Here is a 25664-nt window from a genome sequence, read left to right as displayed (position 1 = left end):
TTTTTTTTTTGACGCGGAGTCTTGCTCTGTGCCCCAGGCTGGAGTGCAGTGGCGCGATCTCGGCTCACTGCAAGCTCCGCTCCCCCGGGTTCACGCCATTCTCCTGCCTCAGCCTCCCGAGTAGCTGGGACTACAGGCGCCCGCCACCTCGCCTGGCTAATTTTCTTGTATTTTTAGTAGAGACGGGGTTTCACCGTGTTCGCCAGGATGGTCTCGATCTCCTGACCTCGTGATCCGCCCGTCTCGGCCTCCCAAAGTGCTGGGATTACAGGCTTGAGCCACCGCGCCCGGCCCTAGATGTTTTTAAAACTTCAAAAATTTATTGACCGGCACGGTGGCTCACACCTTTAATCCCAGCACTTTTGGAGGCAAAAGTGGGCAGATCACCTGAGGTCAGCAGTTCGAGACCAGCCTGGCCAACACGGCGAAACCCTGTCTGTACTAAAAATACAAAAATTAGCCGGGCATGGTGGCAGGTGCCTGTAATCCCAGTTACTCAGGAGGCTGAGGCAGGAGAATCACTTGGGGTCTGGGAGGCAAAGGCTACAGTGAACTGAGATTGTGCCATTGCACTTCAGCCTGGGTGACAGAGTGAGACTCCATACCAAAAAAAAAAAGTTGATTATCTAAAGGCTTTACCTTTAGATAACACACCATTCAAATGCTATTTAAACTACTCCAGATCAGATAGAAAGATGGTAAGCGCTCTTAACATATTTTGTGATATTAATAAAATACTGATAGTCAAATCTTTTCATTGTTTCTGAAGTTTGTTCCCTTCTGTCTGTTGGTGATAAACTCCTATATTCTGTTGGTCTGAATGTCTTCACTGTGGTGTAGGGAGGAGACAGCCATCCTGGCCCCCACGGCTATGGTGAGAATCAGTGCTGTCCTGCCTTGGGCATGTCTCCAAAGCCCAAACACACTGGGAAGACGGAGTTGGCCCTACTCAGGGTCTCCACTCAGGCCAGGCTGGGTCCCACTTCCCTCTCCCTGAGCCCCAGACACACCAATGCTGTCATTGCATGTTGATTCTCTGAGTCCCTGAGCCCCGTACCTCCTGGCCTTAGCGAGCCTTGCCAGTGTTCTCACCACTGCCCAACAGACACAGCATGCCACCTGCTCTGCCTCGGGTCCCAGACCTTTCCCTCCCCAGGCACCTGTTCAAGGGGAGTGAGAGAAGCAACACAGCCCTTCTGTGCCAATGCACACTCCACCTGGGGGAGGAGGCAGGGAGGAGGGGTCCTCAGAAACGACTGATTTGTCAACCCTGGACAAAATGAAAGGGAGAAGCAAGAAGCAGGAGGAAAGATGGACAGGTCTCTCTGCGGCCCCGCCCCCACAAAAGGAATGTGTGGGCTGGGTGCAGTGGCTCATGCCTGTAATCCCAGCACTTTGGGAGGCTGAGGCGGGTGGATCACCTGAGGTCAAGGGTTCAAGACCAGCCTGACCAACATGGTGAAACCCCGTCTCTACTAAAAATACAAAAAATTAGCTAGGCGTGGTGGCGGGTGCCTGTAATCCCAGCTACTCAGGAGGCTGGAGGAGGAGAATCTCTTGAACCCAGGAGCTGGAGGTTGCAGTGAGCCGAGATCACGAAGCAAGGAAGGAATGGAGGGCAGGAGGAAGGAAGGGTGTGGCCACAGATCATGAGTAGGATCAGTAAGACAGACCTCCATTCCCGAAAGCTAAATTATGGCAGACATGAGGTGGCTGGGGGACCCACATGAAAGAAGGCACTTGGAGCCTTCATAGAAGAATGCAGGGAGGCAAAACCCCCAAAGGCCTGAAAGCTTCAGCAGTCACTAGAAGGGGAGCTGAATACATGTGCTGAGGGGCGCTGGGGAGAGGACCCCTTCAGAGGCCACAGTTCTTAGGTCTCACCAGCCCCTCCTTGCTGCCAACCTACCAGGTCCCAGGCTCCCTGAATCCTCAGACAATAACTACAGGGGTACCTCATCCTTGTCCAGATACCGATACCGCCATGTGAGTCCTCCTGCACCTCAATTTGGGTGCTTTCTAACTGAAAGAACCAGGGCAGCCAGGCGTGGTGGCTCACGCCTGTAATCCCAGCACTTTGGGAGGCCGAGGCAGGCAGATCACTTGACGTCGGGAGTTCAAGACCAGCGTGACTAACATGGAGAAACCCTATCTCTACTAAAAATACAAAATTAGCCAGGCGTGGTGGCACGTGCCTGTAATCCCAGCTACTCGGGAGGCTGAGGCAGGAGAATCGCTTGAATCCAGTAGGCGGAGGTTGCGGTGAGCCATCGTGCCACTGCACTCCAGCCTGGGCAACAAGAGTGACAATCCCCCCAAAAACAAAACAAACCAGGGCAGTTCCCCACCACCCTCCAAGCACTGTACTCCAGCTTATAAATGCTGCTGGGGAGGAAGGCCACTTCTGACCATGCCTGGTGAGTGAATCCATCTTTGCGGGCATGGAGCTTGTGTTCGCAGTGGTCTACCAGTGTCCTAACTGCTGTTGGGGCATGTGGACCTTTTGATTGGACCAAGAATGCAGTTCCTTTAGGAGACTGTGTTACTAGGTTCGATGTTTTAGGGTTCTGTAGCCCGAGGCAAGGTGCTGACTTGCTGGTTTTACGTGCTTAGGGTGACCTCTGCTGGTGGCTTCTCTAAATGTCAGTTGAATACACAGCCAGCAACTGCCTGTACCTTCTTACATCAGCCAGTAGTTGGAGCCACATTGCTACCAGGAGGAAAAGACAGTGCTCTTCTCATACAAGAGTTATTAAAACAAAGTGATGCCCCAATGCTGTTCAAGAATGAACAGCCTGGTCTGGTTAGTAACAAAGGATTCTGGTACTTGGCAACTTTTTGTGGATTAGCAAGGGTTAAATAACAAAGTGAGTATTTTATCGTCATGAGAATCTATCACAATAACTGAAAGAATTGCTGCCAGTACTGGCACCTGGTGTACAGCCCTGGGCACTGCTAATATTTTTTTTTTTTTTTTTTTTTGATGGATTCTTGCTCTTGCCCAGTCTGGAGTGCAGTGGTGCCATCTCGGTTCACTGCAACCTCTGCCTCCCTTCCTGGGTTCAAGTGATTCTCCAATCTCAGCCTCCTGAGTAGCTGGGATTACAGGTGTGCACCACCACACCTGGCTAATTTTTGTATTTTTTTAGTAGAGACAGGGTTTTACCAGTTGGGCAGGCTGGTCTCGAACTCCTGACCTCAGGTGATCCACCTGCCTTGGCCTCCCAAAGTGCTGGGATTACAGGCGTGAGCCACCGTGCCCAGCCTCTACTGCTAATTCTCCATTCTTCAGTGTCACCAAGTGAGGCATGCGGCATGCCTCCACACCTCCCACAGGGACTTTTGGATTCTCTTGCAAATGTCGCCAGTGGATCAAACACATGCACAGCATGAACCGTTGGTGGTGTCCATGGTGTCCTGACTTCTTGCTTTATCAATGATTTTCTGAGAGCAGCTCCCACTGAGGAAACCACCCAAACTTCTCTGCATGCTTCTCAGACACAGGTCAGTAGAGATGGTTGGGCCTTGAATGAAGACAAAATCCAGGGTTCTGTGACCCAAGTCACTTTCCTGGGGGACAGCTGGGCAACTACTGAAGATGAAGCACCAGGCCGGGCACGGCAGCTCACACCTGTCCTCCCAGCACTGTGGGAGGCCAAGGCGGGTGGATCACCTGAGGGCAGGAGTTTGAGACCAGCCTGACCAACATGGTGAAATCCTGTCTCTACTAAAAATACAAAAAAATTAGTCAAGTGTAGTGGTGCGCACCTGTAATCCCAGCTACTTGGAAGGCTGAGGCAGGAGAATAGCTTGAATCCAGTAGGTGGAGGTTGTAATGAGCCAAGATCACACAATTGCACTCCAGCCTGGGTGACAAGAGCAGGACTCCATCTCAAAAAGTAAATAAATAAACAAATAAGTAAAATAAGGAAAAATAAAGCAAACCATGTAAAAAGAAAACAAGTGCACATGGAACTCGGACGATGGTTGCCTTGGGTGGGACAGCAGAGAATGGGATGGTCAGGGTAGGATGGGAGGCAGAGTATGTTGCTTGGGTTATTGTTAAAGTCCTAGCTTTTATTTTGTGGTGGTGGGTTTGAAGCTGCTCACATTATTAAAAATAACCAACTAAATATTTAATTATTCTTGACTTTTAATTTTTTATAGAAATGGAGTCTCACTATGTCACCCAGGCTGGCTTTAAACTCCTCAAGGGCTTAAGCAATCCTTTCCCTTCAGCCTCTCAAGTAGCTGGGATTACAGGCATGTGCCACCACGCCCAACCAAAATGTTTAAATATAGGCCAGACTCAGTGGCTTATGCCTGTAATCCCAACACTTTGGTAGGCCAAGGCGGGTGGATCACCTGAGGTCAGGAGTTCGAGACCAGCCTGGTCTCGAAACCCCGTCTCTACTAAATAAAAAAATTAGCCAGGCATGGTGGTGGGCGCCTGTAATCCCAGCTACTCAGGAGGCTGAGGCAGAAGAATGGCTTGAATCCATGAGGCAGAGGTTACAGTGAGCCAAGATCGCACCATTGCACTCCAGCTGGGCAACAAGAGCAAGACTCTCAAAAAAAAAAAAAAGTAAATAATTTATAGACCAAAACAGGAACCATAATCAAAATTAGAAAATATTCAAAACTAAGCTATAAGTAAAATACTAGATACTCCATACACATCAGAATGGCTATTGTGAAAACAAAAAACAGAAAACAGCAAGTGTTGGCAAGGATGGGGAGGAACTGGAACCCTCGGATGAGGAGGAACTGGAACCCTCAGATGGGGAGGAACTGGAACCCTCGGATGGGGAGGAACTGGAACCCTTGGATGGGGAGGAACTGGAACCCTTGGATGGGAGGAATTGGAACCCTCGTGTGCTGTTGGTGGGAATGTAAAGCGGTGCAATTGTCATGGAAAACAGAATGGTGATTCCTGAAAAAATTAAAAATAGAATTACTATATGAGCCAGCAATGCCACTTCTGGATCTATACCCCCATGAACTGAAGGTAGGGTCTCAGAGAGATTCGTACACCCATGTTCACAGCAGCATTATTCCCAACAGCCAAAAGGTGGAGGCCACCCCAACATCTATCAGTGGATAAATGGATAAACAAAATGTGGTCTGTATGAATTATTCAGCCTTAAAAAGAAAGGAGGCCAGGTGCAGTGGCTCATGCCTGTAATTCCAGCACTTTGGGAAGCCAAGGCGGGTGGATTACCTGAATTCAGGAGTTTGAGATCAGCCTAGCCACAGGTGAGATACCCTGTCTCTACTAAAAATACAAAAATTGGCTGGGCGCAGTGGCTCATGCCTGTAATCCTAGCACTTTGGGAGGCTGAAGCCAGCAGATCATGAGGTCAGGAGTTTGAGACCAGCTTGGCCAACACAGTAAAACCCTGTTTCTACTAAAAATACAAAAAATTAGCCAGGCATGGTGGCGGGCGCCTGTAATCCCAGCTAATCAGGAGGCTGAGGAAGCAGAATCACTTGAACCCAGGAGGCAGAGTTTGCAGTGAGCTGAGATTGCACCACTGTACTCCAGCCTGGGCAACTAGAGCAAAACTCCATCTCAAAAAAAAAAAAAAAAAAAGTAAAAACTGTATGCATGTGTGCATGTGTAGAGAAATAGAACACGGCAAAATGTTCGACTGGTGACCCTGCTGAAAGGCAAACAAGACTTATTTCACAATTCTTTCACCTTTTTCTTTAGGTTTGAAAATTCTCTAAAATAGTTTGGGGTGGGGGGAGGTAAAGCTGAAAAGTAACCGAAAGGGATAAAAAAAGAACTACAGGGGTTGGGCACGGTGGCTCACGCCTGTAATCTCAGCACTTTGGGAGGCCGAGGTGGGCAGATCACCTGAGGTCGGAGTTCGAGACCAGCTGGCCAACATGGTGAAACCCTGTCTCTACTAAAAATACAAAAATTAGCCGGTGTAGTGGCGGACGCCTGTAATCCCAGCTACTCGGGAAGCTGAGGTAGGAGAATTCCTTGAACCTGGGAAGCAGGGGTTGCAGTGAGCTGAGATCACACCACTGAACTCCAGCCTGGGTGACAGAGCAAGACTCCATCTCAGAAACAAAAGAGAAGAAAAAGAAAAAGTACAGGATAAACCCAGAGGGATTGGTTTGTTTCCCATTGGTTATGAGAGAAAAACAAAAACAAACAAAAAACAAAGGGAGTATAAGTGGGAAATACGGTAAGAGCAGCAGTTAATGAAATACCAATGACAAAGAATGACAACAAAAAGCTGGTGCTTAGGAAAGACTAATAATGACCTTCTGCCAAGATTGACCAGCTATAACAGAGAGAAAGCACAAATAAACAATATTACATATAAAAAGGGGGACATAACTTTGGATACAGCCAAGATTACAAACATAAGGCAATCATACAAATAACTCTGTACTAGGAAATTTGAAGCCATAGCAAACATGAGAAAATATGGGGGCTGAGTGCGGTGGCTCATGCCTGTAACACCAGCAATTTGGGAGGCTGAGGTGGACAGATCACCTGAAATCAGGAGTTTGAGACCAGCCTGGCCAACATGGTGAAACCCTGTCTCTACTAAAAATACAAAAATGAGCTGGGCATGGTGACACACACCTGTAATCCCAGCTATTCGGGAGGCTGAGGCATGAGAATCACTTGAACCTGGGAGGCGGAGGTTGCAGTGAGCAGAGATGGTACCATTTCACTCCAGCCTGGGTGACAGAGCAAGATCCTGTCTCAAAAATAAATAAATAAATAATATAAACATTTTTTCCTTGAAAATATGACTGAAAAACAGAACACCTGAGTAATCTATCACCACTGACAATTTAGTTCCAACCTACCTACCCACCCACCTAAAAAAAACCACCAGGGCATGGTTGGTTTTACAGCAAGCTTTACCAAAAATTTTAGAAATGCAAAATTCCAATCTTATACAAACTCTTGTAATTAAAATAAAGGGAAAACACTTTTCAACTTATTTTATGAAGCTGGTATAACCTTGATACAAAACAAAGGGTGGGGGCACTACAGAAAAGGAAAAGTTTAAACCATTTCACCTACACAACTGGATGCCAAAATACCAGAGAACCAAATCTGGCAGTATAATAACAAATCCATCATGACTATCTTCTTCCAGGAATGCAAGGATATTTTAACGTGAGAAATTTATGATATTCCACCACATTTACAGATTAGAGGAGGAAAACCATGTGGTGAGCTCAGATTGCCATCTGTGCTCCTTGGCACACACACAGGGGTGGCTGGGTGGCAAGGGAGGAAAGTGCACTGGGCCACACGGGGAAGCCGTCGTGGAAACGACCTGGCTGTAGAGGTTAGTCCTGAAGTGACAGAGGTGCAGAGTCTGAAGGGCCACAAAGTCTCAAGCATAACTGCAAGAGAAACCAGTAAGTACTATCAGGCAGCCAGTCACAGGGACTGGCCATGACATCAGGACAAGGGGCTCTTAACGTCAGATCTCAGCTCACTCTGGGAGATCTATTCATACATGGTTGGATCCCACCATTCAGTTGGGAGAACAGAGGTGGAATTCAGCTTCAGAGAATGACACAGGAAAGTATCGTGCAGAATACAAGGACCCTACCTCCATCAGGACCCTTAGTTACAGCCCATAGAAGCTGAATGGCTGGTAAGAGATGAAGAAGTGGAAACAAAAAGGTTTTAGGGGGAAAAGAAAGATGTTACTAGGTAGATCACAGTATCACTGAGAGAGCTGAAGAAAAACATAAGACCAAGCTTACAGATACAAGGCCAAAAAAAAAACACACACACAAAGTGGGCAACAAAGGACTATTTAGAGGAAAACGTATAGCCCTGAATATATTAGAAAACAAATTGAAATTCAATTAGCTAAGCCCACATCTCAAGAATCCAAAATGAGCAAATAAACCCAAAGAAACGAAGGCAAAGGCCAGTAAGGAAGACCTCTTGCACAGCTAGCCAAATAAAATACACAATATAAACATGTGTTTCTTGATTTCACCTGCCCTCACCCCTTGCCCCACTTTTTCTGGTAAGAGAACCTCTCTATTCCATGGGAAACATATAAGAATTACTTGTGGCTCATCCTGCCCCACCCCAGTCCTCCACACCCTCCTACCCCCAGCCCTGGCTGCAGTGACTGCTTCAGCACAACAAGTGACCTGAGGAAGACCCACTGCTCTTCACTGAAATACAGGGATCCTCAAGAAGGGGCTCTGTGTATACACTCAAGCTTCCTACAGAAAACGTCTGTAGGAGGGAAAGACATTGATCAGCTGGGAGCAGAGATGACAGAGATAAATGAGAGAGCCTGAGGAATCGTACTGCTGGCATTGGCTTACCCTGTCCGAAGCGTGCCACTCAGAGACCTCAGGTCAACAAGCCTTGTTTACTTCTAATTTGAGTTCAATTTTGTCATTTACAAGAAAGTTCCATATAGGCCAGGCATGGTGCCTCACACCTGTAATCCCAGCACTTTGGGAGGCCAAGGGGGGGCCAATCACCTGAGGTCAGGAGTTCGAGACCAGCCTGGTCAACATGGCGAAACCCCATCTCTACTAAAAATACAAAAATTAGCCGGGCATGGTGGTGGGCGCCTGTAATCCCAGCTACTCGGGAGGCGGAGACAGGAGAATCACTTGAACCCGGAACATGGAGGTTGCAGTGAGCCAATACTACACCACTGCACTCCAGCCTGGACAACATGGCGATACTCTGCCTCAAAAACAAAACAACAACAAACAAAAAAAGAAAGTTCCAAATAATAGAAATATTATGCAAGACCTTTTGCCCAAAAAGTTTAAATATATATGAAATATGATCCTAGAATGATATGAATTATCAAAATTGACTCAAGGATAGAAAACTGTAGACAGAACACAACTGAATAAACTAAAAGGCAAAGATCAACCCCTGAAAAAAGTATCCAGCACAGATGTTTTTGTAAACAAGTTCTACAAAATGATAAAGAAACAAATACCTGGTCTATAAACAATTCAAGCCTGAAGAAAAAGACGTCTCCAAACCCATTTGCAAGGCTAGCATAAAGCTAATATCGAAATAGAACAGGAAGGTCATTTTTTAAAACAAGGGAGGGGACTGGCACAGGGACAGAGACAAAACTCGTAAGTAAATAAGTAATATACTGTAAAACTAAGCAAGGTTGGCTGGGCGCGGTGGCTCAAGCCTGTAATCCCAGCACTTTGGGAGGCCGAGACGGGCGGATCACGAGGTCAGGAGATCGAGACCATCCTGGCTAACCCGGTGAAACCCCGTCTCTACTAAAAAATACAAAAAACTAGCCGGGCGAGGTGGCGAGCGCCTGTAGTCCCAGCTACTCGGGAGGCTGAGGCAGGAGAATGGCGTAAACCCGGGAGGCGGAGCTTGCAGTGAGCTGAGATCCGGCCACTGCACTCCAGCCTGGGCGACAGAGCCAGACTCCGTCTCAAAAAAAAAAAAAAAAAAGGCCGGGCGCAGTGGCTCAAGCCTGTAATCCCAGCACTTTGGGAGGCCGAGATGGGCGGATCACGAGGTCAGGAGATCGAGACCATCCTGGCTAACACGGTGAAACCCCGTCTCTACTAAAAAATACAAAAAAAAAAAACTAGCCGGGCGAGGTGGCGGGCGCCTGTAGTCCCAGCTACTCGGGAGGCTGAGGCAGGAGAATGGCATAAATCCGGGAGGCGGAGCTTGCAGTGATCTGAGATCCGGCCACTGCACTCCAGCCTGGACGACAGAGCCAGACTCCGTCTCAAAAAAAAAAAAAAAAAAAAAAAAAAAAAAACCTAAGCAAGGTTTATATCAGAATGCAAGGTGTGTTCAACATTAGGAAACCTATTACTGTAACTCAGTACAATCACGCAATAAAATCTTTTGATTTTCTCCATAGATGTCAACATTCATCACTGTTAAACAAAAGGGAAGGGGAAAAAAAGAAAAAACCCCATAAGCTAGAACAGAAGAAAACATCTTCAGCCTAATGAAGATCATCTACTGGAAGCCCAGAGCAAGCGTCCTACCTCAGGACGCAACGTGAAAACCATTCCCACTGAGAAAGGGGCAATCAAGGGTGCCATGCAACATCACACTGGAGGTCCTGGCCTCCGAGAGTCACAAGAAATAGACATGAGTGTAAAGGAGGAGATGAAACTGCCATTAGTGGGATACAATTTGGCTATCTAGAAAGCCACAAGATCAACTGAAGAACTGCGCATTCGACAAGGTGGGCAACACAAAGATGGACACACAGGTGGATGCCAGGGATGGGCAAAGGTGATTTCTACACATCCTTCACTACCAGTAACTAGGACTTTCATAAAACTCCTAAGACTAAATCAGATTGGAAGTAAAAGCCCATTTGAAGACCACACCACCTTCCCAAAGAACATATCTCATTTCTGGATAGGAAGATGAAAAACTGTTAATTTTTCTACAATATTTATTTAAAAATAAAATAAAAAACAGGGACGGGCATGCTGATTCACGCCTGTTATCCCAGCACTTTGGGAGGCCGAGGCGGGCGGATCACGAAGTCAGGAGATCGAGACCATCCTGGTTAACACAGTGAAACTCTGTCTCTACTAAAAAAATACAAAAAATTAGCCAGGCGTGGTGGTGGGTGCCTGTAGTCCCAGCTACTTGGGCGGCTGAGGCAGGAGAATGGCGTGAACCTGGGAGGCAGAGCTTGCAGTGAGCCGAGATTGTGCCACTGCACTCCAGCCTGGGTGACAGAGTGAGACTCCGTCTCAAAAAAAAAAAAAAAAAATGATATTTCCAGTGAGCAAAGAATGAACCGTCCAAGAAATAGTATAGGGACAAGTGACTTTCCCTTTAGGAGAAGTTTGCTACCTCTCAGAAAAAACAACTTCAGATGAATTATAGATACACACACATACATATCTTTAACCCATATCGTCTATTTTTGATATATACATCTATATATTTTATACATGTATATTCATACATACATATATACAGATGTATATATGTTTAAAGCCACACTATAAGAGGAAACAAATGAGAAACAGATAAATGAAGTGATAGCTGGAAGACGTGGGAATCAGTACAGGTTTTCACGCCTGTTTCTGAAATGGGAGATTCTACAGCACGCTTGGCACTAACACATCATATCCAGTAGACAGGACGGCCAAAAACACAAAACAAAAAAACAAAAGAATCAAACACCCAAACCCAAACAGAACAAAACCCAACACATATACCCGACCAAAGTCTTTAAGAAAGCAAAAGAGGTTGGGCACAGTGGCTCACACCTGTAATTTCAGCACTCTAGGAGGCCGAGGTGGGTAGACCACTTGAGGTCAGGAGTTCGAGACCAGCCTGGCCAACATGGCAAAACCTTGTCTCTACTGAAATACAAAAATTAGCCAGGCATGGTGGCACGCACCTGTAATCCCAGCAGTTTGGGAGGCTGAAGCAGGAGGTTCACTTAAGGTCAGGAGTTCGAGACCAGCCTGGGCAACATGGCAAAACCCCATCTCTCCTAAAAATAGAAAAAGTTAGCCAGGTGTGGTGGTGCACGCCTGTAGTCCAAGCAACTTGTGAGGCTGAGGCAGGAGAATTACTTGAACCCGGTAGGTGAAGGTTACAGTGAGCAGAGACTACACCACTGCACTCCAGCCTGAGCAACACAGGTAGAATCTGTCTCAAAAAAAAAAAAAAAAAAAAAGGGCTTCGAAGCACAAGAGGTAAGGTTTAAGTCCCACTGGCTTACAACGGGAAGGTATGTGAGCACATCTGCAGAGTTGGTAACGGGGAGGCAGGTGTTCCCTCTGATAGCTGCTATTTCTTAATGAGGCATGGGTTGTGGTAACTACCACAAGAAGGGGGAATTGATAGATAAGACAGAAGTTTTGAAACAGACATCCCAGAGTAGATCCACTGGGCAGTGCTTAGTGTCCATCTGAGGTTTGTAACGATAAACTTAAGGTACAACGGCTGGCCAGGCTGGCTGTTTTCTCACCTAATGACGGTGACTTGGGTTTGGGCAGAGTTGAATGACTGGGTTTACCCAGGGTTAGGGTTTTACTAGCTGAACAGAATGGAGGGACACGGGGGTGTAGGGTGGACCATGGAACTGATGCTATGCAAGAGGGAAGTGAAGACAGAAGGTTAATCATGAGAATGTCAGGGCTGGTTAGAAGGATGAAGGGTCAGGGTGGAAAAGCAGCCTCCATTTAAAAGGTTACAAGACAATCAATGTCCTCAGGGAATACTCAGGTTTCAATTAAAGTCAGATAGCCGGACCATTCAAAACAAAGGTAAGGACAGAGAGATTTGCCAGCCACCTTCTGGAGCTGATGGATGGTGAAGAGTGGTGGGAGAGACGGGATGGCATGTGGGGATGGACACAGTAGCTGGAGGTGAGCACTCCCGTACGCAGGGTGACTAGAAAGGCGGGGAGAACAGCATGAGGCACCATGGGCTCCTGAGCGTCTCTTAGAGGCAGGTGGGTGTTAGGTCCTAGGACTGTCATCCTGAATGCTTGAATCGGTACGAACTGCAAGCAGGCAAGGAAGCAGGAAGCTCCCAGCTGTTACACACATGCAAGGAGGCCCAGCGCAGGGCCTGGCACTTTCTAAGTGCCCAGTAAGAAAGAACAAACAACCGGGGAAAGACTCCAGCCATTTCCCATTTCCTTCCCATTCAGCCCACCCAGTCACAAGGTCTCTTTACCAGGGAGCAGTTCTTCACCTCACCACAAGCCTCCGTCCCCCGAGAGAGCCACTCAGACACCAGAACAAGTCACCAACCCACCAGGGGTTTAATTCTCCTAATCAAAACATCAGTTCAGAGAGGGGCCCTGCTTTGTCCCCATCCAGGGGTGAAGATCTGCAAAGCACCCTGGGAATGTCCAAGCCCAGAAGAGCCAGGGGCCCATCCCTGAGCAAGTGGAAAAGTGGGTCCTGGAGTCTCAGGCGGCCTCCTCCTCTTCGCTCTCCTCCTCACTCTCATGATACTGTCTGCGGTTTGTGTTAACAAACAGGTCAGAATCATCTTCTGAGCTGGACTCCTCTCCTGATAACTGTGGCTCAGCTGGGAGTTCTGGTTGAGTTTGTCTGCACGAAGGGAAGAGAGCAGAGTTAGCCCAGCACCTTCTGAGAAAACCAGATCTACAATCAAGGAGTTCCAAAAAAAGGAGGACCATCCGGCCCAGCAGTCAGGGCCCTACAGCACCCTTTAAAGACTAAAACAAGGGACAGAGGCAGAGCAAACAGTGGGGAAACTTGGCTAGAGAAACAGGCTAAAGACTGACCCCAGTCCCCAAACATGTGCCACAGCCATTTGTTTCAGTCAGGAATAATGATTCTACGACCACCAACTAATGCTTAATGAACCCGCATCACACACCAGATGCTGCACTAAGCAATTTTACAAGCCATCCACTTCTTTAATCCTCACAATGCTCCCATTTTATATATAAGGAAAATAGAGTTGGAAGGAATTAAATGACGTGCTTAAAGTCATTCAGCTTTAAGTGGCAAAGCCAGGATTTTAACCCAGAGAATCTGACCTTCAAGCCACATTCATAACTATGTACCACATACGTAGGAGATCTCAACAGATACCCTATGTAAGGAGGAAAAAAGGCTCTATTTTTCCCTCAAGGCACCAAAGCATGAACCCCTTATTTTCCATGTGTCCCACTGCACGGCTTGTTTCTCACCTGTTCCTGTTGTTGTGTTTCTCAGCCACTTCAGAGAAGGCCTCAGGCCTATGCCAAGAGATGAGCAAAGTCAGGGAGGACAAATCACTTTCTCACAAAAGAGCTGTTTCCAGCTGTCTCTGCCTGGGATGCCATGACCTTCCCTCCCCTAATTCCCAAGCTAGGAAGGCAATGCCTTCAGAAGCCAGAGAGTCAGTGATCAAGGGGACCACCTACCAAAAGCCCTCCTTCTGCAGGGAGCGCACATGGTCCTTGCAGAGCACAAACGAGATCTCAGCCTTCACCTTTTCTCCCTCTTCAATGGGGTCAACAATGAGAAAGTCTCCTGTAGGTAAGAAGAGAAAAGGCAAAGTCAGGCCTGCCTGCAATAAGGAAAGCCAAAGCCATAGGAAGTGGTTCTATCTCCTAGAGAGGGCTGCCTCTCTCACCTCCCTGTCTCTCTTTTTTTCTTTTTTTTTTTTGAGACACGGTCTTGCTCTGTTGCCCAGGCTGGAATGCAATAGCATGATCATAGCTGACTGCAGCCTCCACCTCCCAGGCTCAAGTGATTCTCAGGCCTCAGCCTCCCGAATAGCTGGGATCACAGGCACGTGCCCAACTAATTTTTTACTTTTTGTAGAGACAAGGTCTCATTATGCTACCCAGGATAGTCTCAAGCGATCCTCCCACCTCAGCCCCTCAAAGTGCTGGGATTACAGGAGTGATCCTCTCACCTCTCTTGATCCAGATGTTCTTGCGGTATTTAGAGGGCATGCTCACCAGGAAGCGCTGCCCTTGGGCTGTCTCCACCTCATGCAGATTGTTCCCTGGGGTCCTGAGTACCTGGTTCAGGAGAGACCAAGAATCAGTCTCATCGGTCAAACACTCTCTCAGCCACGCGCACCCTGCCACCACCCCAGGGGCCCTCCAGGGCTGGAGGGGTGGGGAGCAGAGCAGCTTGTGCCCAAAGCCACTCACCCTGACAATCTGCTGCTGGTCGGAGGGCACGATGTGCTCCCCCAGCACCTCCTTCACCACATGCTTCCTCTTGGTGGCCTGAGACATGCTGAAGTTGTCCCAGGGTGGTTAGGAACGAAGAGACTGTCAACTCCTCCTCCTGAGTTCCTTGGATGGCAGGCTCAGAACCCAGGACTGTTCTGAAGATGGGGAGGGGCCTTTTACTGAGGGGTGACACGGTGTCTTGGTTAAGAACATGGGCTCTGAAGTCTAACTGCCTGGATTCAAATCCTACCCTCATTTATTTCCTAACTATTCAACTTCTCTAGGTCCCAGAAAAATAACAGCTAACTCAGCACTGTTACAGAATGGGACAACAGTGCATGTCATGTAAAAGTAACTCCGGCAGGGAGCTGTGGCTCACGCCTGTAATCCCAGCACTTTGGGAGGCCGAGGCGGGCGAATCACGAGGTCAAGAGATCCAGACCATCCTAACACGGTGAAACCTCGTCTCCACTAAAAATACAAAAAATTAGCCGGGCGTGGTGGCGGGCGCCAGCTACTTGGGAGGCTGAGGCAGGAGAATGGCGTGAACCCGGGAGGCGGAGCTTAGAGTGAGCCGAGATCGTGCCACTGCACTCCAGCCTGGGCAACAGAGAGAGACTCGGTCTCAAAAAAAAAAAAAAAAAGTAACTCCTACAATCTTAGGTACTGGTGTAATGTAAAACTTTAGGAAAGTTCCAGATAAATCATCCTGGCAACCTCTCTGGAAGGAGTTTGAAATAAACCGTATCTTTCTCAACACGCTTGTACACCCCAAGTCTGGCACAGTCACACAACAGAGAAGTTCAGTCTGGCAACACACTACAGCCGGAGACAAATTAGGTGGCCACCGTGATGGTCCAAACCAGGAACTAGTTAATTAAAGGTTGAGGTGAGCAGGCTTGTCTGCGACATCTGCATTTTTCTGACTTGCGTACTTAGAAGACGAGGACCAGCACCCTTAAGACTGATGGTTTCCGAAGGAAACACTGTCATCTCTAGTTGCCGTTCTCCTTCCTCCTCCCTGTCTATCCCGGAGAAAAGACCCTCAGAGAAACACCCACACTCAGTCTCTGGCCCTGGGCTCCCAGGAACGCTGCCGGAGCAACCCCGCTGTCCAGGCTGGACGCTGAGAGAGGATCGTCCACGACTCACTTCAAGGCTGAGCCAAGAAAACACAGTAAAGGAACTTGCCGGCGGCCGCGACGGTAGCGTCACCTCGAAATCAGGTCTCCAGCGTTCCCAGTTCCCACCAGTCCCACTGCGAGGAGTGCGACGTGAGTCTGAGTCGGATGCCTCCGAAAACCGTCTTCCGGCGCTGTCTCAGAGGCCTCCCGGCCACCCGTCCCCTCCCTTGTCCGTCTTCTAACTCTTCCCTACGCCAGGTCGGTCAAGCCTAAGTCCTTGAGTTCCGGGTCCGGGCAGCACAGAAAGGAAGTTCTCTCCCTGTAGGCCTCTCTCCCTCAGAACTGCTCGAGGAGCGAGACCTTAGAAGACAGGGCTTCCCGCGAAGAACCGGAAAGGAGCGCCTACCAAGGACGCCGTCGAGGTCCGTGGCGCCTCAACTCTATAGCTCTAACTGGCTAGAAGGGCCCAACGTGGAAGGTTTTTTTTTTTAAAAGGCGGCTGAGGCGACCCGGAAGCGGAAGTGGAAGAAAGTTCTAGTGGCTTGACGTATCCGCGGGAGCAGCAGGGTGGCGGGAGGAACCGTTACGCGAACTGAAGCTGCCGGTGAGCGCGAGCCGCGGAGCAGGGCCCTGGCTGGAGGCCAGAGGGATTGCGGGGAGAAGGGGAGGAGAGGGGCCGCAGGCGCTGTGGCGGGCCCTGGGGGAGAGCTTGGCCGCGCTGCGGGGAGGGGGCGGGGTGCGGCGCGTGGAAGCCGGGCCGCGGGAGGGGGCGGGCCGCGGCTGCGCGCGATGGGGGCGGAGCTGGGGTGCGGCGTGTGCCCCGTGGACGCGTAGCGGGTGTGCGCAGCGCTCGGTGTGCGCTTCGCCCTGTAGGTAGAGACTCTTTGGTTAGCTTTCCACGCCAAGTGGCTGTTCCAGGCAGTCAGTACCTTCTTGGCTCAGCCAAGGTCACAGAGGGAGTGACAGCTTCCGGGCAGCCCTGGCTACTGACTCTGGGAATCTTCCCACTGCCCCGCTTGCGCCACCTGTTAGGCAAGATTGTTTTTCTTCTGGGGCAAGATCAAAATCCAGGTCCTGCAGGAAGAAACTCCTTTTCAGAATAGTAGGGAAGAGTCTCCCTGGATCTCGGTTTTCTTCTTTCAGGATGAGGGGGATAGAGCAAGCCACCGGAACCCCTGGCTTGGCTGCCTCTTACTGTGAGATTGCTAGTGGGCTCTTAGGAGTTCCAGGTCTTCAGCCCTAATCTGCCTTTCTTTTGGGATTCCTAGATTAAGCCTGATCAAGATGACAACCTCCCAAAAGCACCGAGACTTCGTGGCAGAGCCCATGGGGGAGAAGCCAGTGGGGAGCCTGGCTGGGATTGGTGAAGTCCTGGGCAAGAAGCTGGAGGAGAGGGGCTTTGACAAGGTGTGGGGTGGCCGCCTGTACCTGGTGCAGGCGGGGGTGGGAGGGAAGTGAGTCCATCTGCTTGGGGGTGGACAGTGGGGTATAATCTGAAGAGGCTGCCAGAGCCTGGGCACCTGGTGGAGAGGAGATGGGGGCAAAACCCACGCTGCTTCTTGGGCTTGTGTACTCTGAATGGCACAGGAATGGCCGCCTTGCTCTTATCCCTCACTGAACACTGAGCAGCACACCCCTTCCTTTTTCCCTGTTTTGCAGGCCTATGTTGTCCTTGGCCAGTTTCTGGTGCTAAAGAAAGATGAAGACCTCTTCCGGGAATGGCTGAAGGACACATGTGGCGCCAACGCCAAGCAGTCCCGGGACTGCTTCGGATGCCTTCGAGAGTGGTGTGATGCCTTCTTGTGATGCTCTCTGGGAGCTCTCAATCCCTAGCCCTCATCCAGAGTTTGCAGCCGAGTAGGGACTTCTCCCCTGCCCTCTACGAAGGAAAAGATTGCTATTGTCGTACTCACCTCCGACGTACTCCAGGGTCTTTTGGGAGTTTTCTCCCCTAACCATTTCAACTTTTTTGGATTCTCGCTCTTGCATGCCTCCCCCGTCCTTTTTCCCTTGCCAGTTCCCTGGTGACAGTTACCAGCTTTCCTGAATGGATTCCTGGCCCCGTCCCTCACCCCCCACCCTCACTTTCAGTCCGTTTGATACCATTTGGCTCCTTTTTGGGCAGAACAGTCACTGTCCTTGTAAAGTTTTTTAGATCAATAAAGTCAGTGGCTTTCATGACTGGGCTTTGTGCACTGAAAAACAAGTGGGCTGGGAGTTGCCTCTCCTCCAGGGACGGACCATGTCTCCCTCACTCCTTATCAGTAGAGACCGAAACTGGCAGCTTCCCTTCCACTCCCAGAGGGCAGTCATGCTAGCCATGTAGGCCTCAGGCAGGTGACTTGTGTCTCAATCCCCGAGTGATGTGGGAGAGGGTGTGGGTGGATCTTTTCCTGGGAGCCAGATGGACGGTGCTCCAGATGTTAGTTAAGTCAACAGCTGGGCTAGGCAACACCTGGTGGAAAAGTCAGTGGGAGTCAGAGGTACCAGACAGGGTGGGCCAGATGTGGGTGAGAGTTCACCTGCCAGTCAGCATATCATCTGCTCTCCTGGCCTCGGCAAGGGTGAGCAGGGCGCTTGCCATCTTCCATGATCTCTTAGGTAGGAGAAGGAGCACAGGTATCACAGCTGGAAGGATGTGAGGGGAGTACACCTCAGTACATTTTAGTCCTATTCTTTTTACTTTTTAACTTAATAGACACGGCCCTTCTGTGTTGCCCAGGCTGGCCTTAAGCGATCCTTAAGCCTCTCAAAGCGCTATGACTATAGGTGTGAGCCACCATACGTGGCCAGCCCTGTTATGTCTTGAACACTTAGTATGAACCAGGCTTGAAGCTAAAATCTTTGCAAACATTTTTTTCTTTCACAATAATAATTATTTTCTCTTTTACAGGTGAGGAAACTTGAGGCTCAGAGAGGCGAATTTGCCCGTGGACTTGCTCCTGGGAAGTAGCCAGACTGGAACTCAGAACTAGCTTGGAAACGCATGGACCGGGCCCTGTGTTCCTTGGTCATGTGGCTTATCCTCTCTGAGTCTCAGTTTTCCCACTTGGAAAATGAGATGGTTGTAGGGAAAGGATATTTGCAGCAGTGTGAACAACAAAGGAGTATTTCCGTAGCACAAATACAACTGCAATCAAGAAAAAGGTGGACTGGCTGGGCGTGATGGCTCACGTCTGTAATCCCAGTACTTTCAGAGGCCGAGGTGGGTGGATCACCTGAGGTCAGGATTTCAAGACCAGCCTGGCCAACATGATGAAACCCCATCTCTACTAAAAATACACAAATTAGCCCGGTGTGGTGGTGCACGCCTGTAATCCCAGCTACTCAGGAGGCTCAGGCAGGAGAATCGAATTTGGGAGGCAGAGGTTGCAGTCAGCCAAGATCATGCCATTGTACTCCAGCCAGGGTGACAAGAATGAAACTTTCAAAAAAAAAAAAAAGAAAAAAAAAGGCAGACAGCACAACAGAAAAATAGGTAGAAGACCTAAGATGGCCACAGAAGAAGGTTCCCTCCCAGTAAATAAGCACAGGAAAGGTGCTCCATATTGCTAGTAATAAGACATCACATGCCATTAATACCCATCTGACTGGCAAACACTTAAGTTGGACAATACCAAGTATTGATGAGATAGTGAAGCAACAGGAACTGATACCCAGCTGGTGGGAGTATAAATTGATCTAAACAATTTGGGAAGACAGTTGGGTGTTATTTAGTAAAACTGACACACCCTGTGACCAAGCAGTTCCACTCTCAGGACTGTGCCTTTGAGAAAGTCCCCAACACCTGCAGCAGGACTGAGGCGAGTTCGCAGCTGCAATGCTGGGAGCAACACTAGCGGCTGTCAATACTGGAGTAGATAAATACGCATTCATGCCACCGGGCACTGAACGGAGGTGAAAATGAACAAATGATAGCTGTGTACAACACAAATCTCAATAGCAAATGAAGCCAAACAAGTTCGTAGGAATTCCTACATAGATAGGAAAACAAAGGAAATGATTATGGTAAATGGTAAAGGAAAAAGTCTACAGTGATTATCTTTGGGGGAGGATGTGGAAAGGCTTAAGGGTAGGCTTGGCCTACCCTGGCCTGTGTTTCTGGCCTGTGGGGTGGTGGTACAGGCATTGACCGAAAGAGCGTGTTCTGTGCCCTTTTCTGTGTATTAGCTACATCTCAGAACAATAAAAATATAAAAGGAAAACCAAAAATAAAGACCTGAGGCTGGAACGATCGTGTGATAGGTCAGAAACTAAATTGTTATTTGTAGGGATGAGAGTTCTGGGCAAGGCTGGGACCGGGAAGTGCGAGTGGCCCAGCCTGAAAGGGACACTGGGGTGGCTGCAGCAGGGCCTAGCTTGTGCTTCCTGCCGCTTCCTTGGAGGCTGCTGGTCTGAGGCCTGGCTGAGGTCACGAGGGCTCTCTCTTGAGTTTCATACTGTTTCTGATGTCTTCCTGGGTAAGTCCCCTCAGCCTTGACCCTCATGCTGTGATGCTGTCGCAGGCCTGGTGTGCTGAGGTGGGGACTTTGCAGGACCCTGGCCTCACCCACACCTCAGCCCTGATGCTGCCAGATTGTTGCTGGTGCTCTGTGAGGTCATGGAGACTCCCTCCTCCTCCACGAAGCCCTTGCCTGGGCTCCTGCCCACACTGGCTTCCTGATTTGGCCTCGCCTGACTCTGGCACTAGGAGCCTGCTGGAAGCCTGCGGCTCATGCTGTCTGCTTTATTTCCTTGTCATCTGCCTTTCCCAGCTCACCCACAGGCTTTGCCTTAGAAGGGGCTGGAACCTGCCTTCTCACCTCTCCCTTGGGGCGCGGGCAGTGCGTATACCAGGTGGCAGGCCACAAACCCTTTATTAGGACTCCATATTGCATCCCACACAAGTTCTTGGCTCTGTCCTGGGACAGCAGTAGACAAAGGGTATCTAGAATGTACCTTGTGACAGTGTGGCCTCTCAGATCCAGCCTGACTCAGCCAGCAGGACAAAGGGACCACAGCTTGGAATGCTGGTGCAGAAAGCAGACCTGGTGGTGAGGGGTGAGAGTCAGGTTGTCTAAGTGTCAGCCCATGGTACCCAACAGGACATGCCTGGCCATCCGCTAGCCTGGGACATGGGTGGGCCCGGAAATCAGCAAATACTGACCCCGTGTCCCCATGCCCTCACACCCAGCCAGAGCTTGACACCCCTCAGCCGATCTAGTCATGAGTGCTCAGAGCCCGCCTAGAACCTGGTGTGAACACAGCCCGTGCACTCTGGGGTCCTGAAGGGCTCCTGCTGCCCCCGGAAAGGAAGTAAGGGGAGGCTACCTGGAGCACCACAAGCCCTGCCCCGCGGAAGCCTGCTGAGCATGGAAGGCTCCCAGCAGGTGCTTGTGACGGCTGATGCCCTTCCAGGCTGGCCCCTCCCTGCAGGGACCAGGGCTCTTTCCTGTCACTCCCAACCTTGACTGATGGCAGCCTTGAAGAGCCAGCCAGGCCCGATTCTGGGCCTTTGCTCCCCATGCAATCTGGAGCAAGTTGCTTCACTCCCTTGAGCTACAGCCTCCTTGCCAGCTGGTGCAGGGTTGTGAAGATTCAACCAGTGAATCAGCAGCGCTTAGGAGCGCTCCTCCCCAGAGGGGAGCTTTAATCCCTGTTGGATTACAAGTTTCCTTGCCGAAGGATCTCCTTTTCAGGATATGGGACTGCAGAGCCCTGGGGGAGGGCAATATCCTCTGCCCAACTGAAGGTTCAAGGAAGAGGGTTCTGGGGGAAGCACCAAGGCCTTGGAGGGCCTGATCCCAGAGGGAAGGAGATGTCAAGAACCTGCCCTGGTCATCTCTACCCATCAGGCCAGGGGCAAGAGAGGGGTGCTGTGGACAACCTGGGTTGGGATGTCTGGGCCACTGCAAAACTGGAGGCTGTGCCCTGTGGCCAGTACATTTGACCGACCTCAAGCTCACGTTTGGCCCAAACCTCCTGGAAGCCAGAGTGGTCCAGATAGGATGGAGTCAGGCCCCAGGAAAGTCTACTCAGGGACACCCCACCTGCAAGAAACAACCCTACACCATGCACAGTAGACCTCATACCCCTGTAGAGCAGCCAAGGACTCATGCGCCAGGACCCACCACTACCCTTCCCCTTTGACCTCCCATTTCCTCCTTGTAGGAAGAGGTGATAATCATTGCCTCTGCAGCTGCTATGGGAAAGAAAGAACATACATTGAATCCCTGGCGCAAGGCCTGGCACACAGCAAGAGCTCTTATCATTGTTAACCCCACTCCCCACCTTTTCTCACCAAGATACCAATTCTAGCTGTGTGACCTTATACAAGTGTCCCAACCTCTCTGATTAACTTTTTCATCTGCAAAGTGAGGATAATGTGTACTCCCTCAGGGTGCTTGTGAGAATTAGTGAGTGAAAAGTGCTCAGAAATTGCTAGGTTGTACTGCAAAAGAGTCCTTGGCATCAGCACAAAGCAGTGGCAGGTGGGGTGAGTGCCCATGGTGAGTCGAGTCGCAGACAGGCCTTGGCTAGTTTTTGAGAGAGTGTTGGAGGTACCTGGGGCTATGGCTAAGCTCCAAGTGATGAGACAGCAGGCCTAGGGGAGCTGCTTCTCCCACCTCGCCCCTGTGGCACAATCCTGGGCCTCTTCCTCTACCCCTCCCAGGCTCTCGGCTCAGAGTCCTGGCCAGGCGTCATCCTCCTGATCAACTCAAGCTCGGCCAGCACTTCCACAAACTGGAGTCTGTCCCTTTAAGCCAGACACCTGAGGCTGCCAGGAACTTGTGACGGTTCCTTAGAATCCCAGGAAGATGGCAGAGTTGGTTTTCCACAGCTGGGCTGAGGAAGTGAGGCAGGTAGCAGGCTGGCAGCTGCCCTGGGCAGTGAGTGACTGCTCTGGTCTAGGTCTCTGTGTGGGAAATCACTTCCTTTTGTGGTCTTGGAATTCTAAGGCCCAGAATCAGGAAGGGAGGGTGACACGCTGGATGCCTATACACAATATCCATCCCAATGAGGGCTGCCGGCTGCTCTTTAAGTACTGTGACCTAGCACCTCTTCCAAGCCCCAGTGAAGCCCCTGGAGGCTCTAAGCACTGCAAGATCTTAGTGCCAGCTGGGCGCGGTGGCTCAAGCCTGTAATCCCAGCACTTTGGGAGGCCAAGACGGGCGGATCACGAGGTCAGGAGATCGAGACTATCCTGGCTAACACGGTGAAACCCCGTCTCTACTAAAAAATACAAAAAAAACTAGCCCAGCGAGGTGGCGGGTGCCTGTAGTCCCAGCTACTCAGGAGGCTGAGGCAGGAGAATGGCGTGAACCCGGGAGGCAGAGCTTGCAGTGAGCTGAGATCCGGCCACTGCACTCCAGCCTGGGTGACAGAGCAAGACTCCGTCTCAAAAAAAAAAAAAAAAAAAAGATCTTAGTGCCCTAGGGACAATAAGCCTCTGCCTCCCAGCAACATGGAATTACAAGTACAAACTACAGTGAACTCTAAAATGCAGACAAATAATTCCAGCAAGGCCTGCCTGTAATCCCAGTGCTTTGGGAAGCTGAGGTGGGAGGATCTCGTGATCTCTTGAGGCCAGGCATTCGAGACCCACCTGGGCACTACAGTGAGACCCCCATCTCTACAAAAAAATTTAAGAATTAGCCAGGTGTGAAAAAAAATAACCAGGTATGGGGGCATGCACCTGTGGTTCCAGCTACTTGGGAGGCTGAGATGGGAGGATTGCTTGAAGCCAGGAAGTTGAGGTATAGTGAGCTATGATAGTGCCACTACACTCTAGCCTGGCTGACAGAGCTCTGTCACACATACAAAAATTTTTTTTCAACAAAATCCAGACTTTTCCTGAGTTGACTACTTCAACACTGCTTTTCATCTGTTTTTGTTTGTTTGTTTGTTTTTTTGAGACAGGGTCTTGCTCTGTCACCCAGGTGGAGTGCAGTGGCACTATCACTGCTCACTGCAGCCTCAACCTCCCAGACTCTAGTAATCCTCCCACCTCAGCCTCCCGAGTAGCTGGGACCACAGGCGTGCACGACCATGCACAACTAATTTATTTTAGATCTTTTGGTAGAGATGAGGGCTCACTATGTTGCCCAGGCTGGTCTCAAACTCCTGGCCTCAAGTGATCCTCCTGCTTCTGACTCCCAAAGTCCTGGGATTAAAGGTGTGAGCTACCGTGTGATTAATAGATCACCACGTGATTAACAGATCACCACCCTGATCTATGAATTATTGGAGTCTTTTTTTTTTTGAGACAGAGTCTTGCTCTGTCACCCAGGCTGGAGTGCAGTGGCGTGGTCTCAGCTCACTGCAACCTCTGCCTCCCGGGTTCAAGTGATTCACCCACCTCAGCCTCCCAAGTAGCTGGGACTACAGGTGTGCACCACCACGCCCAACTAATTTTTGTATTTTTAGTAGAGATGGGGTGTTGGGAGCCAAAAAGGCCAAAGGGATCGTGACCAACTCGGCATTCCACTGAAGGCTATATGATCAAACAGCAAACTGTTTATCACGAATGCAGGATGTGGGCAAACTCCCACTGTCCTGCCACCAAAAGGTTTGCTGAGGGCCTCACTCCCTTGCGCTGTGCTCCTTCAAGTTATCTACTGAGAAAATTAGTACCTATTGTTCAAAGGATGCAGTCTCGCAAGCCCGCTATGGGCCAAATGGCTGACTGACAACTACCTGACATACCCGACAAACATCCCCCCTTTCTCGCTATCTCTTTTGCCTAATAAATACGGAGGGCTGGGTAAAGCTCAGGGCCCTTGTCCAGTAGAGGCAAGGTGCCCCCTGACCGCTTCTTCCAAATAATACTCTTTTGTCTCTTGTCTTTTATTCCCGCGTTTGCCTGGCTTTGTTCAGTCCCCCTAGGTCCCTGTGGGCTATAATGGGGTTTCACCCTGTTGGCCAGGCTAGTCTCGAACTCCTGTCCTCAAATGATCTGCCCACCTTGGCCTCCCAAAGTGCTGGGATTACAGGCATGAGCTACCGTGCCTGGCAATTATTGGAGTCTTTAAAAACACAGTCATGGCCGGGCGCGGTGGCTCAAGCCTGTAATCCCAGCACTTTGGGAGGCCGAGACGGGCGGATCACGAGGTCAGGAGATCAAGACCATCCTGGCTAACACGGTGAAACCCCGTCTCTATTAAGAAATAAAAAAAACTAGCCGGGCAAGGTGGCGGGCGCCTGTAGTCCCAGCTACTCGGGAGGCTGAGGCCGGAGAATGGCGTAAACCCGGGAGGCGGAGCTTGCAGTGAGCTGAGATCCGGCCACTGCACTCCAGCCTGGGTGACAGAGCGAGACTCCGTCTCAAAAAAAAAAAAATAAATAAATAAAATAAAAATAAAAATAAAAATAAAAATAAAAATAAAAACACAGTCATGGGCCTTGTTTGCTGGTACCTCCAGCACATGCTCACTGTATCTATAGGAGAGCCAGATTCGAAACATCAATATCAGAACAAACTTAGGAGATAAGGTGTCTTTCAGACAAGGACACAGAGGCTCTGTCTGGGAGGTTGAGGGGCTTGCCCAAAGCCATGCGGTCAGTAAGATGGCAGACCTGACATGACTGACACCCCCTCCTTCTGGGCAGTTTGTGTCCTTTGGGCTCAGTCTGGTTTCAGATCACAGATTGGACTTAGACTGCCAGCACACCGAAACCAGTGTCACCATGTATTTTCCGCCGGTGTCTTTGGGCAAATCCATTTTCCCTTCTCTGTAAAGTGAAGACTTTTTTTTTTTTTTTTTTTTTTTTTTTTTGAGACAGTCTCTCTCTGTCACCCAGGCTAGAGCGCAGTGGCGCCCTCTTAGCTCACTGCAACCTCCGCCTCCCAGGTTCAAGCAATTCTCCTGCCTCAGCCTTCTGAGTAGCTGGGATTACAGGT

The 25664-nt window shown here is 49.8% G+C and overlaps 4 protein-coding genes across 6 annotated transcripts in view; 1 reads left to right on the top strand and 3 right to left on the bottom strand.

Annotated features, from left to right (window-relative positions):
* The window catches only part of EFEMP2 (EGF containing fibulin extracellular matrix protein 2), a 363083-nt gene that overhangs the window by 127624 nt on the left and 209795 nt on the right, over positions 1 to 25664 (bottom strand). The window lies entirely within an intron of this gene.
* CFL1 (cofilin 1) overlaps positions 1 to 25664 on the bottom strand; it is a 170576-nt gene that overhangs the window by 138883 nt on the left and 6029 nt on the right. The window lies entirely within an intron of this gene.
* EIF1AD (eukaryotic translation initiation factor 1A domain containing) lies at positions 12753 to 15982 on the bottom strand. 2 transcript variants are annotated; one of them, XM_050756823.1, is made up of 6 exons: positions 15852 to 15982; positions 14637 to 14815; positions 14393 to 14501; positions 13896 to 14004; positions 13680 to 13727; positions 12753 to 13071 (listed from the first exon to the last, which is right to left on the bottom strand). In XM_050756823.1, exons 2-6 carry the CDS (start codon positions 14721 to 14723, stop codon positions 12927 to 12929), a joined length of 498 nt encoding a protein of 165 aa, XP_050612780.1. In that variant the 5' UTR covers positions 14724 to 14815; positions 15852 to 15982; the 3' UTR covers positions 12753 to 12926. The 2 variants fall into 2 exon arrangements, with proteins under 2 accessions (XP_050612780.1, XP_050612781.1); XM_050756824.1 differs by having other exon boundaries at positions 14637 to 14839; positions 15722 to 15947.
* On the top strand, positions 16318 to 17962 carry BANF1 (BAF nuclear assembly factor 1). Its single transcript, XM_050756832.1, has 3 exons — positions 16318 to 16388; positions 17053 to 17191; positions 17444 to 17962. Exons 2-3 carry the CDS (start codon positions 17069 to 17071, stop codon positions 17588 to 17590), a joined length of 270 nt encoding a protein of 89 aa, XP_050612789.1. The 5' UTR covers positions 16318 to 16388; positions 17053 to 17068; the 3' UTR covers positions 17591 to 17962.

Source organism: Macaca thibetana, chromosome 14 (assembly GCF_024542745.1).
Source record: "Macaca thibetana thibetana isolate TM-01 chromosome 14, ASM2454274v1, whole genome shotgun sequence".
NCBI classification, from domain to species: Eukaryota; Metazoa; Chordata; class Mammalia; order Primates; family Cercopithecidae; genus Macaca; species Macaca thibetana.
Note: the sequence above shows the minus strand (reverse complement) of the source record. Positions and strands in the feature narration are given on the sequence as shown.

Excerpts from the sequence above, each read along its gene's own strand:
- EIF1AD (XM_050756823.1), bottom strand. The coding sequence starts at position 14,723 with ATGTCTCAGGCCACCAAGAGGAAGCATGTGGTGAAGGAGGTGCTGGGG. Across the intron at positions 14,502-14,636 it reads ACCAGCAGCAGATTGTCAGG|GTACTCAGGACCCCAGGGAA; the intron begins GTGAGTGGCTTT and ends CTCCTGAACCAG. Across the intron at positions 13,072-13,679 it reads AAACACAACAACAGGAACAG|ACAAACTCAACCAGAACTCC; the intron begins GTGAGAAACAAG and ends CCCTTCGTGCAG.
- BANF1 (XM_050756832.1), top strand. The coding sequence starts at position 17,069 with ATGACAACCTCCCAAAAGCACCGAGACTTCGTGGCAGAGCCCATGGGG. Across the intron at positions 17,192-17,443 it reads AGGAGAGGGGCTTTGACAAG|GCCTATGTTGTCCTTGGCCA; the intron begins GTGTGGGGTGGC and ends CCTGTTTTGCAG.